General features: G+C 40.3%; 1 protein-coding gene across 3 annotated transcripts in view; it reads left to right on the top strand.

The window, feature by feature from the left end:
* Positions 1–19764, top strand: part of LOC138827296 (apoptosis-stimulating of p53 protein 2) — a 52648-nt gene extending 32884 nt beyond the window's left edge. For 2 of the 3 annotated variants that reach the window (XM_070022801.1, XM_070022800.1), the window contains exons 7-18: positions 446–627; positions 984–1148; positions 1584–1812; positions 3200–3307; positions 3638–3786; positions 5344–5806; positions 6714–7483; positions 10438–10575; positions 11231–11364; positions 13299–13465; positions 15091–15290; positions 18955–19764. In XM_070022801.1, coding sequence (XP_069878902.1) covers positions 446–627; positions 984–1148; positions 1584–1812; positions 3200–3307; positions 3638–3786; positions 5344–5806; positions 6714–7483; positions 10438–10575; positions 11231–11364; positions 13299–13465; positions 15091–15290; positions 18955–18996 — 2747 coding nt within the window. In that variant the 3' untranslated portion in view covers positions 18997–19764. The remainder of the gene's footprint in view (positions 1–445; positions 628–983; positions 1149–1583; positions 1813–3199; positions 3308–3637; positions 3787–5343; positions 5807–6713; positions 7484–10437; positions 10576–11230; positions 11365–13298; positions 13466–15090; positions 15291–18954) is intronic. The other variant, XM_070022802.1, reaches the window with a different exon arrangement.
* The last annotated feature ends 4020 nt before the right edge of the window (positions 19765–23784 follow it).

The raw sequence follows: 23784 nt of genomic DNA, 5'->3' as shown, positions 1-23784 counted from the left end.
TTTAAAATTGCTTCTGAATTTGTAAGTTTTCTTTAACTTTTTTTTTTCAAATTAAGAATTTGTTGAAGGTAAGGATTTTTGTTCATATGATAGCTCCACTTATAATAATACCATTTTAATTACAATTATAGTGATTCCGTAGTTCCATCTACCATCATTATAAGATTGGGAAAAAAAGCACTGAACAAATTTCATTGTTTTCAAAATTTGGAGTTGAATGTTTAATAGTAGTCAATATATAAATTCTCCAAATCCTTCAACTATCTGCATCCAGATGGTAGACGTTTAGAGATGTCTGTGTTGATTTCATTTGCTTCTAAAAGAAGTGAGGCTGGTTTTAGGACATTCTGAGAGTTTTCTACTTTTAATTGGAAAGTTTCTTGTAAAGCTTGGTTGCCAGGGAAGTAATCCATTCTCACTTTTCTTTTCAACCCTCTCATTGTAGTGGAGGAAATTGAACAGATGAATAGTTTGTTCCAACAAAAACAGAGGGAGCTCGTTCTGGCTGTGTCAAAAGTAGAAGAACTTTCCCGGCAGCTAGAGATGCTCAAGAACGGCAGGATCGACGGCCACCATGACAACCAGTCTGCTGTGGCTGAGCTCGATCGCCTCTACAAGGAACTGCAGGTAGGCCACAGCTGCTGATTCCTGATGCAGAGTGCTGGGAGGAAACACAGAGCTTTCTGTCCTCAGAAGTGGCAGGAAGTTGCTAGATTACAGCTGCCTTCCTTCGGGTAGAAGGAGAGGAGAGCCCTAAACCCCAGAGAATCCAGAATAAACTTGATGTTACCTTACACAGGAAACTTGAGGCATAACCACAGCCAATGGACTTGCACACATGTCACTTGATTTTAAAGCAGGAGGTGAGGCATGTGGAGAAGGACTTGCATTTTTAGAAGTTATGTCATAGTTAACCATGTGATCACCTGTTGGAGAAATTTTATTTTTCGGCTTTCTTTTTGTTTCCTTCCTATTTTATTCAGCTAAGAAACAAATTGAATCAAGAGCAGAATGCCAAGCTGCAACAACAGAGGGAGTGTTTGAATAAGCGCAATTCAGAAGTGGCCATCATGGATAAGCGTGTTAATGAGCTGAGGGACCGGCTGTGGAAGAAGAAGGCAGCACTACAGCAGAGGGAGAATCTCCCAGTGAGTGGGCTTCCTGAACCTGGTTTGGGGGAGGGCAGTGAGCCAGGGAGGAGGGAGCAGGTTGAGGGAGGGGAGAAGGGGAGAGAAGGATGACCTGCCCAATGAGTTCAGATTTTCTTAAGCAGCTAATGGAGAGAATTCTCCTGTAAGCGTGTCCTCCAAAAAAACAACAAAAAAAAAGAGTAGTCTTAGATCTTTGGAAGATAACTCACTGCTTTTTTACTTTTTAAAAAGTTTTACTTACGTAGTCCTGCTTATACTTTTATTAAGGATGGGTGAGAGAGCACATTGTGGAGTGTTTTTGTAAAGGGATGTTTTGAGTAGGTATCTATGGTTAGATTCTGAAAGCAATCATTATGAAAATGTCACAGGCTTTTCTGAGTGTGATCATCCAGTACAGCTTGTAATACAAAAAGACCTGTCTTCTTGCCTGAGGTTTCATCTGATGGAAATCTTCCCCAGCAAGTGATGTCAGCCCCGAGTCGCGTGGCTGCTGTGGGTCCCTATATCCAGTCATCTACCATGCCACGGATGCCCTCAAGGCCCGAACTACTGGTGAAACCAGCCCTGCCTGATGGCTCCTTGGTCTTACAGGCTTCAGAGGGCCCAATGAAGATACAGACACTACCCAATATGAGGTCTGGGGCTGCTTTGCAAAGTAAAGGTAAAAACAAAGTCTTTACACAGTTTGTTTTCCTAGATACACTTATTTTTCCCATGCCTGAGTTAAAAGGTTTTTTTTTTTTTTGTTCTTGTTTTTTTTTCTTACATTTTCCCTGAGTAAAAAAATTCCACTTAGAAAATGAAATAAGATAAAATCTGAAAGTTATTTTTAGGAGTTCCTTTCTACCAGGCATGGTGGGTGCACACTTGTAATCTCAGCACTTTGGAAGCAGAGGCAGAAGGATTTCAAGTTCAAAGCTCCCCTGGGGTACATAGAGACTATGTCAGCAGAACAAGACAACAAAACAAGTTCCTTCTTTTCAAAGAAAATTTCTATCTCTTGTCAATAACTTGAGAACATTTCTTTTTTTTGTACAAAGATCATATATACATATACATATATGTATATATATAAATAGTGTTATCTTAAAGAAAGTTAAGTGCTAAATCCATTTTCTAAATGAATAATGTTACATATTCATTTGTTTTTGCATGGAAATTTACGTACTGATGATTTTTAGAATAAAAGTAAACAATTTGAGCGTTGAAAAGTGAACGTAACAGGGTCCTGGCATTAGTAATCTTTACATTCTATGTAGTCCTAGGGTGCAGGCCAGGACTTTGTAACAGAAAGAAAAAAAATGAAGGGGGAGTTGTGGGAGGCAAAAGCCATAAACATTCTTTACCCTGTTCAGAACTCCAGAAGGAAAAGGTAGTAGCCAGTGTTATTTTTTTTTCTTCAACCTGTTATTAACATGCAAAAAATAGCTCATTGTATTTTGTTATTTTGCCATGGTAAGTGCTGTGAATCAGTAGTGCCACCTACGTTGAATTTTATTTTAGAGAGTTACAGTTTTGTTTTTGTAAGACCAAGTTTAAAAGAAGGCTGGCATTTGAAATTTAAATATCAATGTGTAAAAGTCCTGAACACACTGATTTGTGAAAGGCCTTGGGTTAAAAGTCTTCTCTTTGTCTTTGTGTTGTATACATGTCACTTAAGGTATTGTGTGTAAGGTATGTCTGCAGGGCTTATAAATTATTTTCTAGGTGATCACTATTTCTTCCACAATGAAGAAAATAAAGAATAATGACATTGGGCTTTTTTTTTCCGTACTGGAATTTGAACTCAGGTCCTTGAGCTTGCTAGACAGGCATGCCTAGCGTGGGTCTTTGCTGCTTCAGACTCTTTGTCTGCTGTAACTAATGTTACATTGAGAAATGTGGGAAAAACCTGGAATTAGAAAAAAAAAGTCTTTTTAAAATAAATTTTAATAGGTAATTGAGTCTGGAATTTAAAGCTGATTTTAGAGGTGCAAAGTCTGAACAGAAAGAATAAGTAAAAGTGCTTTTAGAATTCTGTCATTTGTAGCTGTTTTTCTGCATTCTAGGCTCTAAAATCCATCCAGGTGGTCCTGATTGGAGCCCTTCAAATGCAGATCTTTTCCCAAGCCAAGCTGCCCTTGTACCTCAGAGTGCTGGGAATGCCCTGGACCAAGGTGAGGTTCATCTGCACCATCCAGATAGTTACTGTTTTTGCCATTGAAAAGGTATTAGATATTGTTTTCTACATAGTTTATATTCTGATGTCATAAAGTCAGGGACAGTTTATAAACCATAGTTTATGTCCATGACTCCTTCATTTAGCTGAGGAAGTAAGGGGCTAGCATTGTAGCATTTGGGTTATCCTTTTCTCAGTTTAGCTCAAAATAGAAGGGGAGTTGATGAGTACAGAATTTCAATAGAGATTGAGGAGAGAGAAACTCAGGAACGAATAAGTAATTTCAGTCCAAATGGTTTGAATATCAAAGTGTGTTTTCTATCTTCAGTGGATGATGGGGAGGTTCCACTGAGGGAGAAAGAGAAGAAAGTGCGTCCCTTTTCAATGTTCGACACTGTGGACCAGTGTGCTGCCCCCTCCTCCTTTGGTACACTGCGGAAGAACCAGAGCAGTGAGGATATCTTGCGGGATGCGCAGGTACTTAGGAGTATTCCAGTTGTTAAAATGCAGTGGTAGTTCTGCAGCATATGTTTTAGAAGAAATAAAATTGGTGAAAGAGACCAAATGAAATAAAGTGTATCTGGAACATTAGAAAATGTAATAGCAGGGCTGGGAAGGCGGCTCAGTGGTAGAGCGCTTGCCTTGCATGCCTGAGGCCCTGGGTTCGATTCCTCAGCACCACATAAGCAAAAAGAAAAAAGCTGGAAGTGGCACTATGGCTCAAGTGGTAGAGTGCTCGCCTTGAGCTGAAGAGCTGAGGGACAGCGCCCAGGCCCAGAGTTCAGGCCCCACCGGACCCCCCCCCCAAAAAAAAAAAAAAAAAAAGAAAAATGTAATAGCATTCTGTTACTTTCACATTTTTTGCCTGAATATATTTGCTTTTGCACTGTATTGGAGAATGAATGATGTTTTTGCTTCTTACTCATATGTCATAATTTTTATAAGAATGTAAGCACATTGAAGAACAAAGTGTGCTTTATGAGAATCATTTGAAATTTGGAGCTGAAGTTAGGTCAAACAACTTCATAACAAATCATTGTTATTTAACCATCAGGATCTAAACTTTGGATAAGCAGGTTAGGGTGAACGTGACAAGTGAGGTGAATTTTAAATTTTCTTTGGGTGTGTGTGTGTGTGTGTGTGTGTGTGTGTGTGTGTGTGTGTGTGTGTGTGTGTGTGTGTGTGTGTGTGTGTGTGTGTGTGTGTGTGTGTGTGTGTGTGTGTGTGTGTGTGTGTGTGTGTGTGTGTGTGTGTGTGTGTGTGTGTGGTTTGATGGTACTGGAATTTGAACTCAGGGCCTTATACTTACTACGCTGCTGTACCACTTGAACCACACCTCCATCCCTGTGTTTTGTTGGCTAATTTGGAGATAGTGTCTAGTGAAGTCTTTTGTTTGGGCTGACCTCAAACTGTGATCCTCTGGAGCTCAGTGTCCTGAGTAGCTAAGGTTATAGGCCTGAGCCACCGGTACCTGGCTTGTGGGTTTCTTCTTTCTAATTGTTAACAGCGATTTATTTTAGTGTAATGGGGTTAAAGTAGGGATGAATAGAAGTAGAGAAATATTTCCCGAGTTTATTTATTTATTTTTGAGACAGGGTCTCTTTGTCATTCAGGTTGGCCTCTAATTCATGATTCTTCTGTGTAAGGCCTCCCAGATGCTGGGGTTACAGGCATGCACAGCAACACCTGGCTAGATTGCATGAGGTTCTAGTGAACAAGAATGGCCTTTATTTCTTGGTGCTACCTGAGAATTTGAAAGACAGCTATTAAAAGTTTTTAAGTGGGCAGGAACAAGAAGGAAGTCATGTAGGGGGAGAAGGATCTTACATCACTGAGTTCTCCTAAGAAATATGTTTAAATACAGAGATTTGAGGCTTTTTAAAGGATTTAACTTGTTATATCTTTAAAGAGTTAATATGCTTGTATGGTACACTTATATTTGTCAATTAAGTTGTCTGAGATGTCCTATATACTCAGTTATACAGTGTTTTAACTTACCCCCACTCTCCCCTTGTGTGTCTGTGTGTTTTATAGGCTGCAAATAAAAATGTGGCTAAAGTACCACCTCCTGTTCCTACAAAACCCAAACAGATTAATTTGCCTTATTTTGGACAAATGAATCAGCCACCTTTAGACATTAAGCTCGATGGAAATCCTCAGCAGTTGCCAACAGTGCTTACATCCATGGGAAATAAACCCAAGCCAGCTGCAGGGCAGCAGCCGAGGGTGCTACTGTCTCCCAGCACACCTGCAGGTCAGGACCAAACCCTTTCTCCAGGGTCTAAGCAGGAGAGTCCACCTGCTGCTGCAGTCCGGCCCTTTACTCCTCAGCCTTCTAAAGACGCCCTCCTTCCAGCCTTCCGAAAACCACAGACCGTGGCAGCAAGTTCCATATACTCTATGTATACACAGCATCAGGCTCCAGGAAAGAATTTCCAGCAGGCCGTGCAGAGTGCATTGACCAAGACGCAGAGCAGAGGCCCACACTTTGCGAGCGGTAACGTTCTTGGTCTCCTCTACCTAAATAGATGGCATGCTGAAGTCCTTCCCCAGAGCTGCCAGCAGACAGCAAAATAACTGCTCTCTATTTGGCTGGCTGATGCGATTGCTGAGAGCCGAAACTGTACTGCACTGTGCAGGGGCAGTTCTGACACGGTGGGGGTGGGGTGGGGTGGCCGAACCTGCTCTGCTCCCGTGCCCAGGCACTGTTGGTGCTCAGAGAATGGGGCCGGGGCAGTAGTGCTCTGTGTCTTGTACTTTCAGAAGCGATACAGCTATATTTTTAAGCTATTCTAATGAGGACACAATGCTACATAGGAAACCGTAACTAGCTTATCTAAGAATCATTGTAGTGCCACTTCATGTTCTATCATGAATCTTCGGTGAAAACATCACTAATAATTTGGAACTAGATGATTTTGATAGAATTGAATGTTAAAGAGGAATGTCTTTGGTAAAGACAGTGGTTCTTAATTTGTAAGCCAAACATAATTTCTCAGTGATTCACTTTGAACAGTATAAAGTTGAGATGGTGCCTATTTGTATTTGGTCTGAGCCTGTAATGGATTAAAATTTTTATTGGTTCTAAGCCTTTTTCATGTTGTCATTTTAAATTAGGATAGCACAGTCAGTGATTGCTTATATATAGTTGGCCAGATTTTCTTACTGTTTCATAAAATAATGGTGCCCTTTAAAATCAGAGGGGATTTTGATTCTATAATATGCTTAATATGCAAAGATTTCATCTTTGCTTTGTCTTTTGTTATTTTAAGAAGTCAGTTCTGCTTGAGGGGCAGTTGTGTGGTGACTGAAATTAAGAGGGACTTTAGTTGTTAACTGTTCCTGTTCCTGTCTAGTTTTGTTTAGTGCTAATGAGAGCTTTTTCTCTTCCTTTTCCTGACTAGTGTATGGTAAGCCTGTGATTGCAGCTGTCCAAAATCCACAGCAGCACCCAGAGAACATTTATTCCAACAGCCAGGGCAAGCCTGGCAGTCCAGAACCTGAAACAGAGCCTGTTTCTTCAGTCCACGAGAACCATGAAAACGAAAGAATTCCTCGACCACTCAGCCCAACCAAATTGCTGCCTTTCTTATCTAATCCTTATCGAAACCAGAGTGATGCTGACTTGGAAGCCCTACGAAAGAAACTATCTAATGCACCAAGGCCTCTAAAGAAGCGTAGCTCTATTACAGAGCCAGAGGGTCCCAATGGACCAAATATTCAGAAACTTTTGTACCAGCGGACAACCATCGCTGCCATGGAGACCATCTCGGTTCCGTCTAAGTCATCCACCTCAGTAACTGTCAGCCCAGAAAGCCCGGTCGATATCGTGAATCCCTATTTACATGGAGAGCCAGAAAAGGAGGATGTCTCCCTGGCTGCTGAGTCATTGCCCCCAGAGGAGGTGGGAAGTACCAGTACAGAGAACAGTGACATGCCAGCTCCTTCTCCAGGCCTTGATTATGTGCCTGAAGGAGTCCCAGAGATCAGTTCAAATCTGCAGAATAATGCAGAAGAAGCAAACCCAGAGGCTCCTCATCTGCTTGAAGTGTACCTGGAAGAGTACCCTCCTTACCCACCCCCACCTTACCCATCCGGGGAGCCTGAAGTGCCTGAAGAAGACTCAGTGCGCATGCGCCCACCTGAGATCACTGGACAGGTCTCTCTACCTCCTGTAAGTAACGTCATGCCTCATGGCCATTTAGGGAAGGTGTTACTTTGTCATGCCCTACTAGATGGTCATAGTCTTCTCCAGCTTGCCTTTTTATTTTTTATTTTATTTTTTATTGTGAAAATGCCATACAGAGGGGTTACAATTACATGGGCAAGGTAATGAGTACATTTCTTATCACGCATTGTTGCTTCTCCTTTGTTTCCCCTTCCCATCCCTTCCCATCCCCTTCCCACCCTCCCCCCCCCCCCACTGCGCCAAAGTTGTAAAGTTCATTTTTCAACATAACGTCTTATACATCTCACGGTTGCAAATGGGTTTACCTTCCCCTCCACAAATTATAGCTACATCAAATACAGTGAAAACAGGGGTTATACCGTGGGGGAGGGAACATACAAAGCAACAAAGAAAACAGTAAGAAAAAAAAACATTTTAATCCTTATCTTGGGGTTCATTTCACCTAACATCAACTTATCTGACCCTTTCTGCTTGTCTCAGACATATACTAGTTATTGCAAATAAGGGAAACCATGGGACCTATGTTTCTTTGCACCTGGCTTACTTCACTTAATATAATTTTTTTCCAAGTCTTTCCCTTGCACAGAGTGGCTTTTAATAGATGCCGTAAAATGTAGTATATTCAGTATAAAGACTTTCTGTATTTTAAAAAGAACCTGAAACAATTACTGTTCTTATCTCTATAAATGCTTCATTTGCTGTTTCCCTCTCCATCTAGCTGATCCACATTAGGGCAGCAACACTGGAATGAAAAGACCCGGATTGGAACTTGATTCCTAGCTTAGCCCTGTAAAGCCTGGCAGATAGCATAAATCTCTTCTAGGCAGTGTCCCATTCTCAAACATTTCTTTTTGTTATCAATGAAATTTGTTTTTAATGAAGTATTAGGTGAAATCTTACAATAGTATAAAATTGGAAGAGTTTGGTGAAAAGGTAGCCGGGAGGTAACTGGGCAGAAGGTGGTGGGCATCTCTAGGTCTTCCTTCCCCTATAGAGCTCAGAACTTTAGCAAATGCATGATCCCTAAGTTCCTTTGTACTCTAACGTTGTTATTTAAAAACTATATGTTTTTTGGGCTTTGGGGTGCCTTCTCTACTGCTTCTAAGAACTAGGCTTTTATCTAGAAATTTGTCGAGTCACTTTGAAATAGGTGAGAACTAGGTAACTCCATAATGTCTGAGTAAAGTCTGCTTTTCTATATTTTGATTAGAAGTCATTTGGATTCTTTAAGCATAGAATATCTAGCTACAGACATAGATAGATAGGTACATAATACATACTCACATATATAGTTGAGTCATGAATTTAAAATGTGTTAAAAGCAAAATAGCATTTTTAAATGATTGTTTAAAAATTATACTTTATATGTTGGATCCCTTAATATATCTTCTGGCTATCCAAAGTTACTCTATTGGTTACAGTAGACATTTATTTAAAACTCTTACAAAACAGAAAACATTTGAAATGAGAAGAAAAAGTTTTAAAATAGAAGTTATCATTTTTTTAAACCATTTTGTCTTTTAAGTCCTAAGGCTTGATTCTCCTCATATTAGTCTTAAATGTGAGAAGAGTTTAAACCATACTGACCAAGACCACCCCTCACCATGACTATTTGTTGTTTCTCCTCTTTTTTTGTTGTTATGTCAAAATAAATTTTACTTTCACGGAAGGAGAAAAGAAACTGGAATTTGTCAAAGGATCATACTTTGTTTGGAAGATACTGTGTCTTTCTTCCTAGGAAAGTGATTTACTGTTTTTCCTTCTTGTGTGAAGCACTGTCTTGTCCTCTCCCCCAAAGTTGGTCACTTATGACAGCTGTTAGCAGCATTCCCAGCCTGAGGGTTGTAGGTGCAGTTGCGAGGTGTTGCTCGTCACTTTGTGTTCTTCATTCACCTGTGGCTTTCCAATTTGAAATAAAAGCATATAATAAAAACACAGTATCATGTATGTATCATATGCATATTAAGTATATATATCATACTTTAGAAAGTGTTTCTATTTTGTTGAATGTGTTTAATAGATATTAGAGCTAGTCTTTAATGTCTTTTTTTTTTCAGCCTGAAAAAACATACTAAGATGGGTAGGAATCCTCCTGTGTATACCTAGTAATAAGTAATAACTTTATTATTTAGCTTAATGGCCTGCATTTGCCAGAGGAAGCACTGAGGTATGAAATGGGTTGAGCAGGGCTTCGAGGAAGCCAGCTTTACCTGCATTTACAATCCAGCTCTGCTGCTTACCAGCTGTGTGCCTTGGTTTTCTTTTGTGTAAAATAAAGGACAGTGGGGTTTTTGTGAAGAGTAAGTGAACGGTCATTTGTATATCTTAGGTATTATAGTCCTGAGCTTGGCTGTTACCCAGCTTGAGTGTGAGGCTTGCTGTACTGTATTCAGATGGGCGATTTAAAGACCACTATTGGCTGATTGTGCTGCTTGATGGATAGCCAGACTAGTTGTCACTTCAGATTATACTGAGCTCCATTTGTATTCTCATGTCCTCACCGGGACTTCCATCAGGCTTTGTAAGGCTAAGCTCCTCCCACTTGGCTATGTGGATAGTTACTTCATGAAAATTTATTAAGCAGTGTACTATAATATGTAAGCTTTCTCTTTTTCTAAAGTTCCTTTCACTACTTTAGCTTTTTGTTATTTTCTTTTGAATATTTTTATAATCTTTTTTCTGCCCTTTTTAAAAATTTTAACTTTATTTTATTGTAAAGGTGATAAGAGTTACAGTTACATTAAATAAGGTAATGAGTACGGTTCTTGTTGAACAGTGTTACCTCCTTCCTCGTGTTCTCCTACTTTCCCTCTTCCTGACTCCCCTCCCCCAAGTTGTAAAGTTCATTTCTAACATAGTGTCTTGTGAGTATCGCTGTTGCATTGGTTCATTCTTTGTTGTTTTCTTTGGCTTAATTTTTTTGTGCATTTCCATTGCAGGGTAAAAGGACAAACTTACGTAAAGCCGGCTCTGAGCGCATAGCCCACGGGATGAGAGTGAAATTCAACCCTCTTGCTCTACTCCTCGATTCATCTTTGGAGGGGGAATTTGACCTAGTACAGAGAATTATTTATGAGGTATGGCTATAAATAGGATTTTGTGTTTCATTTTTTTAAGGGTCAGAATAGACCCTTTAAAAACTTAAACCATAGAGAAATTCTGTTTTTAAATTTCTTTTTTTGGGATGTGGAGAGGAACTTTTAATTATGCTCTAAAATAGGCTGTGCTATTTTAAAAATGTAATAGAAATACGGATACATAGAAGTTCAGTTTTCACTTAGAACCTTAAAGTGCTTTTCTTTCTTTGGGACAACATTCTCTGCTATAAACATTGCTCATATATGGATTTTTCTTGTACAGTATTGAATTACTGATATGGTACTTACTTTTCAGAAGCCTACCGTTTAAAACATTTTTATGTGATCTTTGTTTTTCCTTTCCATAGCAAATGTGACTTATTTATGATGCCAAGTTCAGAGGATAAATAAAAATCACTATAAGGATGTAATTTATTTTTTTAATTAAAAATATTTTTATAGTGAACAACTACTTCAATTTGGCTTTTCTCTGCTCTATTTTTAGAACTTCTCTTAATAAAGTTTTCTTAGTTCTATAAGTTTTAGTTATGATTTTTAAAACTGCCCCAAAGTCTCTTACTGTTATCTTAACCCCAAGGAACTAGGTGACAATACTTGGAGTGAAGCTTACTTACCCTTCTGGTTGATGCTACAGGTTGATGACCCAAGTCTGCCCAATGATGAAGGCATCACAGCCCTACACAATGCTGTGTGCGCAGGCCACACAGAAATCGTGAAGTTCCTGGTACAGTTTGGTGTGAATGTGAATGCTGCAGATAGTGATGGATGGTAAGTCTCCTTTAACATAGATTAGCTTCAGTTGTGAGAGTGTGCTGTATGAGCAGTGTTGCAGAAGATGAAGTATGTGAGTGTATACCCTCCCATTCTTGTTGTTAGTAGACAGACATGCTATGTGTTTTTGAGGAGTTAGCATGTCTCATAGGGCAGTCATTTCTGTCCATTTCTGGAAGTAGTAGATGGACTTTTAAAAAAAGTTTAATAATTAAGTTATAGTAAAGATAAGTGTTACCAAGTAATATATAAATAAGCATGCTTAAATTTGAGAAATGCTGATTTAAGCATGGTCTAAATCCTTGAAACTTTTGAGTGTTTAATATACTGATATGAATTTCATGTTTCTAAGAAGGCATTATAATTTTATAATATTCCACCAATATATTTGACCATTGAATCCATTTTTCATGGGACATTTTGTGGCACCTCGTATGTTAGTAAAACACTGATAATTGTTGAAGGATAACAAAATGTTACTTGGCATATAACAATAATAACGATAACGATAATGATAATAATAATGGTCCTGATGAGGTACTGTTATTCCCAATAACTACAATACACTGGATAGTAAATTTTGCATTTTGTTTTTAAAAAAGAAGGAAGATTTAAGCTTTAAATTATAGTACAGTAGTTAAACTTTATAATATGGGGCTATATTCCAAGACCCTCTGGGAATGCTTGAACCTGAGGGTAGCACTGAGCCCTGTACATGCACTAGTGTTTTGAATCTGTGCATACATACCTGTGATTTAACAAAGTAAATAGTCACATAATATACTGTAATAAAGCACCCCTGCTCTTGTCCCTTGATGCGATTGAGTAAAATGGAGGTTTCTTGGACACAGGGACTGGAATACAGTGAAAGTGACTTGGGTATGGAGTTGGCTACTTGGTGCCGAAGCACAGGTGGCTTGACTGTGGACGCACTGGACAAGGCGTGGTCACGTCCCAGGGCTGGTGGTGCAGGATTTCACCGCACTTCTGAGAACCGGGCTCAATTGAAAACTTTCGGTTTATTTTTAGAATTTTCCTTTTAGTAGTATTAGATCTTGATTAACTTCATGTAACTGAAACTAGAAAGCAAAACTGGATAAGGGGTGACAGCTGAAAGTTCTTTTTGTGGACTAGTAAAAAACTTTAAAAGTTGCATTAGTATTTAGTTTTTTATAGCTTGTTTTCCCTTTCTATGTACAAATAATTATTTCAGATTCATATAAGTTGTATATAAGACATAAAAGTAAATTTGAATTAGCTTTTTATCATTCCAGTTTTTCATTGTTGTAAATAATGCTTGGAGACACTTTCTTGCATTTAAAAGTAATTATAGAAGTAACATGTATCCATTCTGGAAAATGTGTAAAATAGAGAAATAGAAGAGAAAAACAAGCTATCTGCACCTCCAATAATCTTTTAAGTGAACACCATTGATAGATTTGAATGTATTTGCTTTAAGCTGCTCTAACACTCCCATCCCCTCCATCTCCAGACGTTGGTGGTAGGATTGAACCCAGGGCTTTGTGCATATTACACACATGCTCTACTTGTTCCTTGAGCCTTCAAGCTCTTACTGTTGTTAATAATAGATTTTGTGATTTTGTGATACTGTAGCCTAATTTTTGGTTTGGCATTATAAATAAGTCAAATCCTTATTACATTGAACTGTCCTTGTTTCCCTAATATTGGAAGCTTAGATTGTATACAGTTCTTTTACTCTTAGAAGCCATGCAATAAAAAATAAAAAATTGCTATTGTTTCCTGAGCTAGGAATAATACTTTGCAATAGGAAAGAGAAAGAAGAAAACCCCAGAACAACATGCCCCCAAGGCAGTTAAAATATAAGGAAAAACTTCCTTATATACAACTTACCAAACAGGTGGCAATCACTTTGGAGAGCATTTTTAACTCTTGCTGTGTTTCCTTCACAGGACGCCTTTGCACTGTGCTGCCTCGTGTAACAATGTCCAGGTGTGTAAGTTTTTGGTGGAATCTGGAGCGGCGGTGTTCGCTATGACCTACAGTGACATGCAGACTGCTGCAGATAAGTGTGAGGAAATGGAGGAAGGCTACACTCAGTGCTCTCAGTTTCTCTATGGTGCGTAACCCATAAGGCTCAGCGTGTTGATGTCTGCATTTGTTTACCTCTCCCCCCTCCTTCTTCTGTGATATGATTTAATAAGTGTGTTAATTTTTGGAAAAATCTCTGTGCTTTGCTTGGTTCCAGGTGCTAAACGTAGGACAGCCTAGTCACAGATCTTTGTGTGTGTCTTGAAATGGCTGTTGCTATTTCAGCTGCGAAATGCTAATGCTGCTATTGACATAGTAGGCTGATTTTAAATCTTTGGATAATCAAAAGACCGCCACGCCCCCCCCCCCGCCCCCCCGCAGTGAGGTTTTAGCCTTAATGGTGACTAATATGTATCTTTTCATGGAAGTTAACTTGGAATTGTTGAAAACCTTATTGTCTAATTCCCTTCCTTTCCCTTTCCTTTCTTCCTATCACCTGCAAGTTGACTGTTGTTTCTGGTTATCATTTCATTGACCTCTGCCTGTAGGATTGGAAGGTATATATGGAGAAAGGTGCAGCTTCAAAGTTAATTTGGACTAGACACTGGTGGCTCATGTCTAATCCCAGATCCTTAGGAAGCTGAGATCTGAGATCTTCATATTGTGATTCAAAGCCAGCTCAGGCAAAAAAAGTCAGGCTCTTGAGTTAACCAGCAAAAAGCCAGAAGTATAGGTGTGAATCAGCAGTAGTGCACCTGTCTTAAGTACAAAGTACAAAAGGAAGGTGCCCTGGATCTCAGTTCTGGCACCCCTCTGACCCCCAAAAAAAGTTAATTTGAAACTTGGTTAATTCTCGTGTGGAAAGTAAGCTTTTTGAGTTTTTTTTCTTTCCCCAATTTTTGGTTTTCAAAGTCATTCAGGATTCTGCTTTTCATTATTTTTTAGAGTGGCTACATGGACTTTTATGTCAGAGATGCTATATTCTATATCCTCACATATTTTATATGAATTTCCTTTCTTTCTCCATTTGGGCGTTGATGGAGACCTTTGCATTTTCTTAGTTGGTTGTGGGGCTTGAACTCAGGGCCTAGGTGCTATCTCTGAACTCTTTTTGCTCAAAGCTATACCACTTGGAACCACAGTTCCACTTCTAGTTTTCTGGTGGTTAATTGGAGATAAGAGAGTCTATGGATTTTCCTGCCTGGGCTGGCTTCAAACTGTAATCCCCAGATCTCAACCTCCTGACTAACTAGGACTATAGGCATTGAGCTACTGGCGCCCTGCAATGGAGAACATTTTAATAGGTGGGATTTTCTTATTTCTTTTCCTGTCTGTTCTGAATGTCAGGTAAAAAAGGAAGTGATACTTTCAGAATTCCTCGGTCATTATACTTGGAAGTATGCTGAAAGTTGACAAGCATATCATTTACTCTGTTAATATTCTAGACACATTAAGTTCTTTTAATTTTTTTTTTAAGTTCCTAGACTGGCAAAAGTTTCTGTTCTCTGAATAAGGCCACTTTTGAGAGATAGGTATGAGGTGCTAGTTGTTAGAACTGCTTTTAGAGTAACATATATGCTGCTTGCCTTTCCCTCCTGCTCTGAAAATGGAGTCATTGAGTTTTCCCACTTAGTTTCATGTAGCTAAACGTTCTTACGTATGTTAATGTCCAAGTGGGATGTCTCAAGCTGTGTCTTTCTGTCCTGATTGTAGGAGTTCAGGAGAAGATGGGCATAATGAATAAAGGAGTCATTTATGCACTGTGGGATTATGAGCCTCAGAACGATGATGAGCTTCTTCTGAAAGAGGGAGACTGCATGACCATCGTCCGCAGGGAAGATGAAGATGAGATTGAGTGGTGGTGGGCTCGCCTCAACGACAAGGAGGGATACGTGCCTCGCAACTTGCTGGGCGTGAGTGACCCCAGTGCTTATTCTGTCCTTGGTGTTCCAGAGAAGCGCTTTGCAGACGCTGCTGCATACTGTGAATACAGTGTAGCTTAATGCCCTTTCTTTTTTTTTGGGGGGGGGGGTCTGGTCGTGAGGCCTGAACTCTGGGCCTGGGCTCTGTCCCTCAGCTCTTCAGCGCTCTACCACTTGAGCCACAGTGCCACTTCCGGCTTTTTTTTCTTTTTGCTTATGTGGTGCTGAGGAATGGAACCCAGGGCCTCATGCATGCAAGGCAAGTGCTCTACCACTGAACCACCTTCCCAGCCCTTAATGCCCATTCTAAAGAAACTCAGAACTTTTGTTTTCTGATGGTTCTCAGGCTTGAACTCATGGCTTGAATGCTATTCTCTTAGCTTTTTTGTTTAAAGCTGGTACTTTACCATTTGTGTCATACCTCCACTTTAAGTGGAGATGGTCAGTCTCTGGGATCTTTTCTGCCTGGGCCATCTTCAGACTGTAATTCTCAGATCTTAGCTTTCTGAGTTCCTAAGATTATAGGTAGGAGCCACCAGTGCCCAGGGAACTTTACAGTTTTAATGGTCTTATATTTAGACTTAAGGTACGTTTTGTGTGCAAGAGCATATTAATATGTTTGCCAGAGAAAGTGAGAGTAGCATGTTTTAAGACTTTGCATTAAGTTCTGTTGTAGATTCAGAATTTTATTGTGTGGTTCTAAGTGTATAGGTGTGTACGTGCGGACCTGCATGCATGTGTGCATGCATTCCTCTGTGTGTGTGTGTGTGTGTGTGTGTGTGTGTGTGTGTTGAGTGTATAAAAGAGAAGAGTGATAAGGAAAATTGAGTAAAGTTTAAAGGGCAAAATCTGTTCAGGAAGTAGGAAAGTCTTGGGGAAAGGAAAGCCAGTGATAGACAGCGTGTGGCATGTAGGTCACAAGCTCAGGATTCCACATCCCTTGAGATGCACAGGTGGAAGGAAGGTGAGAGGGCAGAGAAGCCTGCCTCCTGAAATTGTCTTTAGGATAGTTAGTACAACAGTCTAATAGCAAACAGTAGTGGATACTATAGGTATTTCCATCAAGTGTCAGGTAGACATGGTCCCTACCTGCATGAAATATCTACTTAGGCATCTGGGTCACCAGCAGGGTCCTGTCTATTCCTGTTCCTCTACTGGGGAGTTTCTTTAAGTGACTCCAGTGCTGAGATCTGCAGTCTGGATTCTGACTCCCTCCCCGATGATTGCCTGTCTTGTGTGCAGCATAAATTACTTCAGACACCTTGACCACTGCCTTCCTAAGAGCAATATTTATTGTTATTTGGAAGTTTCAACAGTAGTCACTCACAGTGCTCACTTTAGCATGGTACATATATACTAAGGGGCTGGAGGCACAGTTCAGTGGTGGAGCATCTCCTTAATGAAATCAGAACCTGCTGTTCAAACAACAGTATTGCTTTAAAAGAAAAAGGAGAGAGAGAGAGAGAGAGAGAGAGAGAGAGAGAGAGAGAGAGAGAGAGAGAGAGAGAGAGAGGTCATTTATATGATCTTAAAGAATGAGAGACCTAGTCGGGTATAATCCTGTAATCCCAGATGCTTGAGAGGCTGAGATGAGGAGGATTTTGGTTTGAGGCCAGCCTGGGGAAAAAGTTCTCAAGACCTTATAATGCAGAAGCCAGATACCGTGGTACTTATCTGTGGTCTTAGTAATTTGGGAAGCATACTTAGGGGATCACTGTCCAAGGCCAGCCCTGGGCCAAAAAACTGAGACCTTATCTAAAGAATAAAGTAAAAGGGCTGTGTGCATGACTCAGGTTGTAGAACATCTGCTTAACAAATGTGAATTCAGACCCATTCTCACCAAAAATAAAACCCAAAACAAAACAAAAAACCGTGGTGTCCTATTAAAAAAAATTCAAACCACCACAAAGGGACACCCATTAGCACCAGAGAAACACTTGCTTTTCTAATCAATATCAACAGTAAGCACATTTAGATCTTATAGTGTCTTACCTGGAAAAAGTACTACCTCTTAGAACCAGAATCTTTTCATTCTTTAGGTTAATAAATACTTGGACATTGTGACTATAACATGGTACACACAGTGATGAGCCAAGCTAATACATGCACCTCATGGAGCTAACTCATGTGTGCATGGAGCAAATGCCCCTGGCAGTTTTCAAGTACCACCATCATTTGTAATGTGGCCCCATGTTGTACAACAAAACCCTTTATATTAATTTGCTGGCATAGAGGTGCTATGGTTAATGAAATGGGGAGAATTATTCCCAAGCATGGAAGCAGCTGGTAAAAGACTGTATTCACAAAGGTTTCTATATTAGCAGAATGAATGTTTTCATTTTAGTGCAAAGAATAGACATTCTTAGTTCTTTGGAATTCTTTTCTAGTTACAACTGTCCTCTATATAACTTTTTCTTGTATCTTTTGAAGTTAAAAAGAAAACAAAGTACATCAATGTCAAATTTTCAGACAGAGGCTCGGCTATGAATCTAGAAAATGTATTGGCTAGTACTTTTTTCTCAGACAAGGAAAAGAATTCTTTATGCAACATGGATCAACCAGTTAGTTTTTCAGTTTGGGTGAAGCCTGACCTCTTTAAATAGCCCTTTTTTTCCCAATTGTCTGGAGACGGAAGGGGGAGGGCTTTTTGTTTAGTCAGTTGAATTACCAGTTTGACTCACTGTGGGCTTCAGGACAGGACTTTATAGCCTTCGTAAGCCTTCTCCTCTCAGCCCTTGTTATAGAAAACACAAAACCACAGAATTTGAAGGCAGCACACTCCCTGTGCTTCTGTGGCGTTTTGTTCTCGATAGTCTCAAGTCCCATCGCATAATGTTATCTTCACTGTGAATAAGTAAAATGTTGCTGTAAGCCAGTATGGCAGCACAGGCTAGTATTCTGGAGCCTGAGGTGGGAGTATTGAGAATTCAAGGCCTGCCTTGAGCATGACTAGGTGCTGGTAGCTCACATGTGATAATTTTAGCTGCTTGGGAGGCTAAGATCTGAAGATCATGGTTTGAAGTCAGCCATGGCAGAGAGATCCTGAGAGATCATTAAAAACAACAATAACAATAACAACAACAGCAACAAAACTGGAAATGAAGCTATGGCTCAAATGATAGAGCTACAGCCTTCAGTGAAAAAACTAACCCAAGAGTACAAGGCCCTGAGTTCAAGCCCTAGTACAGTATGTGTGCCCACGTGCATACACATCCAACCCCCCCCACACACACACACAAAGTAATCAGCTCATCTCTTTCTTCCATGGCAGTGAATGTTCCCAATACTGGCATGTGTATTGCACGAATATCGCAGACCATTGTCAGCACTCTGCGTGCTTTAGGCTGGATTTGCAGTTCAACAAGCGGTCAGAGCTGTCAGGTTTTCATACCTCTGTTCTGTGGTCTTGTCACAGCTGACGGGTCTGTGTGACCTTCAAATGCCTTTACAGAGTAGCTGATGAGAACAGAGCTACTGTGAGCCTCTGTGTACTTGGGCAGCTCTGTGGCTTGTCATCATAGAATGCCTTTCTTGTTTTTCTTTGTTTAATTTCTTCCCTGTCACATTCCTTTCCCTCCTCCCCATAGCTCCTGAAATATTCTAATACTCCCAGATTTGTGGAGTATGTAAATATTGTTTCAACTTTTTTTTACAGCTCTACCCAAGAATTAAACCAAGACAAAGGAGCTTGGCCTGAAGTTCTGTAGAATTTTAGTTGATGAACATTTAACCTCCGTTACGACTAAGAAGAAATAATGATTGTTTGGGCAAAAATTTCACAAGACTCACTTTAATACAAAGACAGAAAGCAGTGAAGAATGTGTTCTGGGTGTAATGAAGGATTGGCGAATTCACTGCTCCTAGGAGACACTGAGCAGCATGGAAGGAGTTCCTCAAGAAGCAGACCACATTGCTGGGAAAGCCACCTGCCACAAGTAGGCCTCCGCGGTACAGTGACAGCCCCGCTTCTACAAGAAACAGGGTCATTTGTTGGGTTGTTGGGAAATGGGCTTCCTTTCCACCCGGGGTGTTTTCAGCACCGTTCCCACACCAGTCCTCCTACCAGAAGGACCAGTGCCATCAGGAGACTTCTCCACTGGCCCCCATCACCAGCAGACTTGGCTCTAGTGAGGCTCATCGGTGCTCAACCCTCATGTGTTGTCAGCGAAGGACTGTTAGCCGAATTGTCAATGAAGCAATAACTATTGTATGAGTTCTTGTAGCAGCTGAAGATTCACGCTTATATAAGACTTATATTTGAAATACTGAAACTAAGTTCCACTACCTAATCTCAATTAGATTTAGTGTCTTGTTTTTTGGCTGAATTGGAATCTATATTTATTGTCTTTCGTACCTTGGAAATTAGAGACGTGCTTTAGATTTACCCATAATATTTGTCAAGATCATAACTGACTTTAAAAACAGTTGTAATAAAATAAACCTTATGACTAAGCCACTTACTAATTTTCATTTTTGATGTCACAGTCTTGTTTAAGGTCACAGGCTATTGGGATATTTTGTACAGATGAAAAATAATTAACTGCCTAGTGAAAATGTGTGTATTTATAATGAAATGTGATTATTTCTTTGCTTATAGCAAATAACTTTGGGTGGGTGATCTTTAGCATACAATTTTTTTTGGTGGGGGTCATTCTTGTGGCTTGAACTCAGGGCCTGGGCATGGTCCCTGAGCTTTTGTGCTCAAGGCTAGTGCTCTACCACTTTGAGCCACAGTGTCACTTCCAGTTTTCTGGTGGAGATGAGTTTTATAGACTTTCATGCCCTGGCTGGCTTTGAATTGCGATCCTTAGGTCTCAGCCTTTGGAGTAGCTATTATAGGTGTGTGCCACCTGTGCCTGGTTGGCATACAACATTTAAAAAAATTATAATATATAATTTTTATGGGGTTATAATTTCATAATTTAGGTAATGTGTACATTTCTCTTGTACAATGTCACCCCTTTTGCTTTCTCCCATTTTCTCTCTTTTGTGCCTGCCCACAAGTTCCATAGTTCATTTACCACACAGTATATACTGAATACCATGATTGCATTTGTTTACTCTTCTTCCCTCCTTTTCTGTACTTCCTCCTCCCGCAAGAATTTTTTAAAAAAGCTCACACAAAGTACCAATAGCAACGTAAATAACCCATGTTTCAGTTCCCTGGAATTTGTTTTGATAAATAGTATTTTACATGTTCAAGAGTTAGACCTTTGGCTTTCTCCACTAGGTATCCTCCTTTGGCCTGACCATGTGTGAATGCCTGGAGTCATGTATATATTTTACATCTGGCTTCCACATATGAGAAAGAAAACATGCACATTTCTCTCTGAGCTTGGCTTATTCACTTAACATGATTTGTTCTAGATCCACCCATTTCCTTGCAAATGACATCCTATTCTTTCTAATGGGTAAGTAAAATTCCATTGTTTATACTACATTTTTGGATCTACTCATCTGTTGTGGGGCATCTGGGCTGTGTCTATAATTTGGCTGTTGTGAGTAGTGCAGCAATGAACCAGGTCATGTTCAAGTGTCTATTTAGAATAGCCTGACTTGGAACCTTCTGAGTAGATGTCCAAGAATGGCATGGCTGGGTCAGGGGGACATTCTCTATTTAGTTTTTGGAGGAATCTCCAAACCAACCACCTGGCAGAGTGGCTGAACTAGTTTCCATTCCATGGTATACACTTTTTTTTTCCTTTTTCCTTTGTTTGTCGTGGGGCTTGAACTCGGCCTGGGCACTGTCCCTTAGCTCTTCAGCTCAGGCTAGCATTTCTACCACTTGAGCCACAGTGCCACTTCTGTTTTTCTGGTGGTTAATTGGAGATAGAGTCTCATGGACTTTCCTGCTGGGCTGGCTTTGAACCGTGATGCTCAGATCTCAGCCTCCTGAGTAGCCAGGATTACAGGCCTGAGCCACCAGTGCCTTCTGTCACTGTTTTCAGCACCTTCACTTTTTTCGGTGTCTTCATAGTTACCTACATTGATTTGTATTGTCAATGAACTCATTCTGCTTAATGCAACTATTATAAAAAATGTAAAAAACTAGTGGTCAGTTTTTACTTATGCACTTCTATGAGTAACTCAATTCTAAGGAAGGTAAGTGAATGACAAAGTAACAAGCCTTTTCAAGTAATGGAGAAAGAATAACAGCATAAGTTACACATCTAAAGATACACTTGACAAGCAAAGTTCTAAATCCTCCCACAATCCTTCTTCTGGGTTCTTCAGTACTAATCTGGGTACTGTTGTGAGGGATTTCTCAGATTAAGTTCTCTAATCAGCTAACCTTAAAATAAGATGATCAACTTGGATTATCCAGGTGGGCCCAGTATGCTCACAGGAGCCCTTCAAAAGCATTAGGAAAACCAGAACACGAGGCAGAAAGGATAGCCAGCAAGACATAGGGTAAACTTTGCAGGATCTACCTACCCTTCCTGGCTTTGAAGCACAAAGGGCTATAAGCCAAGGAATATGGAAACTCAAAAAAAGCCTTTGGCTGAAAACCAGCAGGGAAATGGGAATCTTCGTCCAGTCCTATATCCACATGGGAAATAGTACTGCCAACTTACTGGAGATGATGACTCCTTGTGTTTCTAGGAGGAAAGCATTTATGAAACGATGTTAGATCTCACTTCAAAAGAACCCTGAGAGAAGGGATTGAAGCCACTAAGTTTATATTAAATCTTACAGCACTGGCAGGAACAAGCACAACAGATTCTAGAGAGAGAGTGTGTGTCATATGCCACACATGTGGAGACATTTGACCTCCCTGAGACTTGTTCTAACATTTGTAGCCGGGTTTCATGCCAGTACCTCTGCATTGCTCTGAGGAAGACCATACTAAGTGCTCTACATGGGGTACTGGGTAAGCTAATATGCAAATGTGTGGAAAGAGAAGACATGAAAATTAAGAACCCAGGATGATCTAAGTTTTTATGTTGCTTAGTCCTAAACTTAGAACCCCATTTGTTTTGATTCTCCTTGTTGGGCTTTTATTTCACTATCAAAGCACCTTGTAGGAAACAAGGCATTGAGGAGTAGCCAAGACAGACTTGAGATCGCAATTCAGGGCACAGGTTGAGGGTGAGGTGTGTGAGGGTATGGTATAGGCTGTGAGCCCTGAGAGGTAGACAGGTAAGGTTTACTTTATTCTCCCTGTAAAATGGACAGTGACAAATTTTATGTGGTGAAACTCGGGATGCTTCCTTTTCATCTTTTCTTTTTTTTTTGGGGGGGGGTCTGGTTGTGGGGCCTGAACTCTGGGCCTGGGCGCTGTCCCTCAGCTCTTCAGCTCAAGGCTAGCGCTCTACCACTTGAGCCACAGCGCCACTTCCGGCTTTTTGCTTATGTGGTGCTGAGGAATCGAACCCAGGGCTTCATGCATGCAAGGCAAGCGCTCTACCACTGGGCCATTTTCCCAGCCCCCCTTTTCATCTTTTCTAAATTTACTGTGATAAACATTTGCCTTTTTCTTTCTCTTCTACCATTTGGGTTTGAGACTTGACAGGCTTTATACAATTTGATAATAGTAAATCCTTAAACTCAAGTCCTTGAGCATATCTGGCCTTAAACATTTAGTCTTATTAAGTATAGAAGGGATGCTACTTGTCATCAACTGAAGCAGTTGGTACAAACCAGGCATCTAGTAGGTGATTGGCTGGACCAGCTCTTTCAGTTAAGGACAGTAGGAGGGGTGTGGCCAGGACAGCTGTCTGGACTGGAATAGTTTCTGCCCTTGTGCCTTACTCCAAGCCTCCTAACTGGGTATTGTAGGAGTCCCATATTTCAGCTACTTTAGTCAGTTCACTCAATTCTCTCATTCCTGGTCCTCATCCCTTGCTCACTTGCAGACCCAATCACCCCAACTCCCACTGTTCCAGCACTACCCCTCCCCACATCGCTCCAGCGAATTCAAACTGCTTTCTATTCACACCTTCTCTATGCCCACAAAGCCCACTGAAGAAGTAGGAATTCAGGCTCATCCTACTTGTGTTCAGGAAGTCTACCTTAAAATCTTTTTAGGAAATAATACATAGAATTCGTCTATCAAGTTACCTTCATCTTTCCAGTTTTGTACGATACCTTGCTGATCACCAGCAGCATACCAGTGATTCAATCTGTGTTTTCTCAGCTCTCTTGCTGTTTTTTGTTTTGTTTTGAAATTTTTCTAGTAGTAAGAGCTGACCAGAGTGCCATTAAGCTGGCAGGGAATGCAGGAAACTTCTGGAGAGGTACACAAGTCTCTTATACCTCCTTAAAAGAGATCAACAGGTAGTAGAAATTATAGCTGCTCCCCTCCCTTTTTGGGGGTCAAATAATCAGTTTCAAATTGGCTAGTTCCCCATCTAAATGAGAGGTAATATGTTTTCTCAATATTATAGAGGCAACATCCTTCATGTAAGTTCAAGTCGGCTGTAGTACTATGTGCTCATAAATGATGGCACTGGAGCCATCATCCAGGAAGACAAATGCAGAATGG

This window comes from Dipodomys merriami, unplaced genomic scaffold (assembly GCF_024711535.1).
Source record: "Dipodomys merriami isolate MVZ:Mamm:240054 unplaced genomic scaffold, mDipMer1.0.p SCAF_153, whole genome shotgun sequence".
In the NCBI taxonomy this organism is placed as follows: Eukaryota; Metazoa; Chordata; class Mammalia; order Rodentia; family Heteromyidae; genus Dipodomys; species Dipodomys merriami.
The sequence above is the reverse complement of the archived record's forward strand: the minus strand, read 5'-3'. Positions and strand labels throughout refer to the sequence as shown.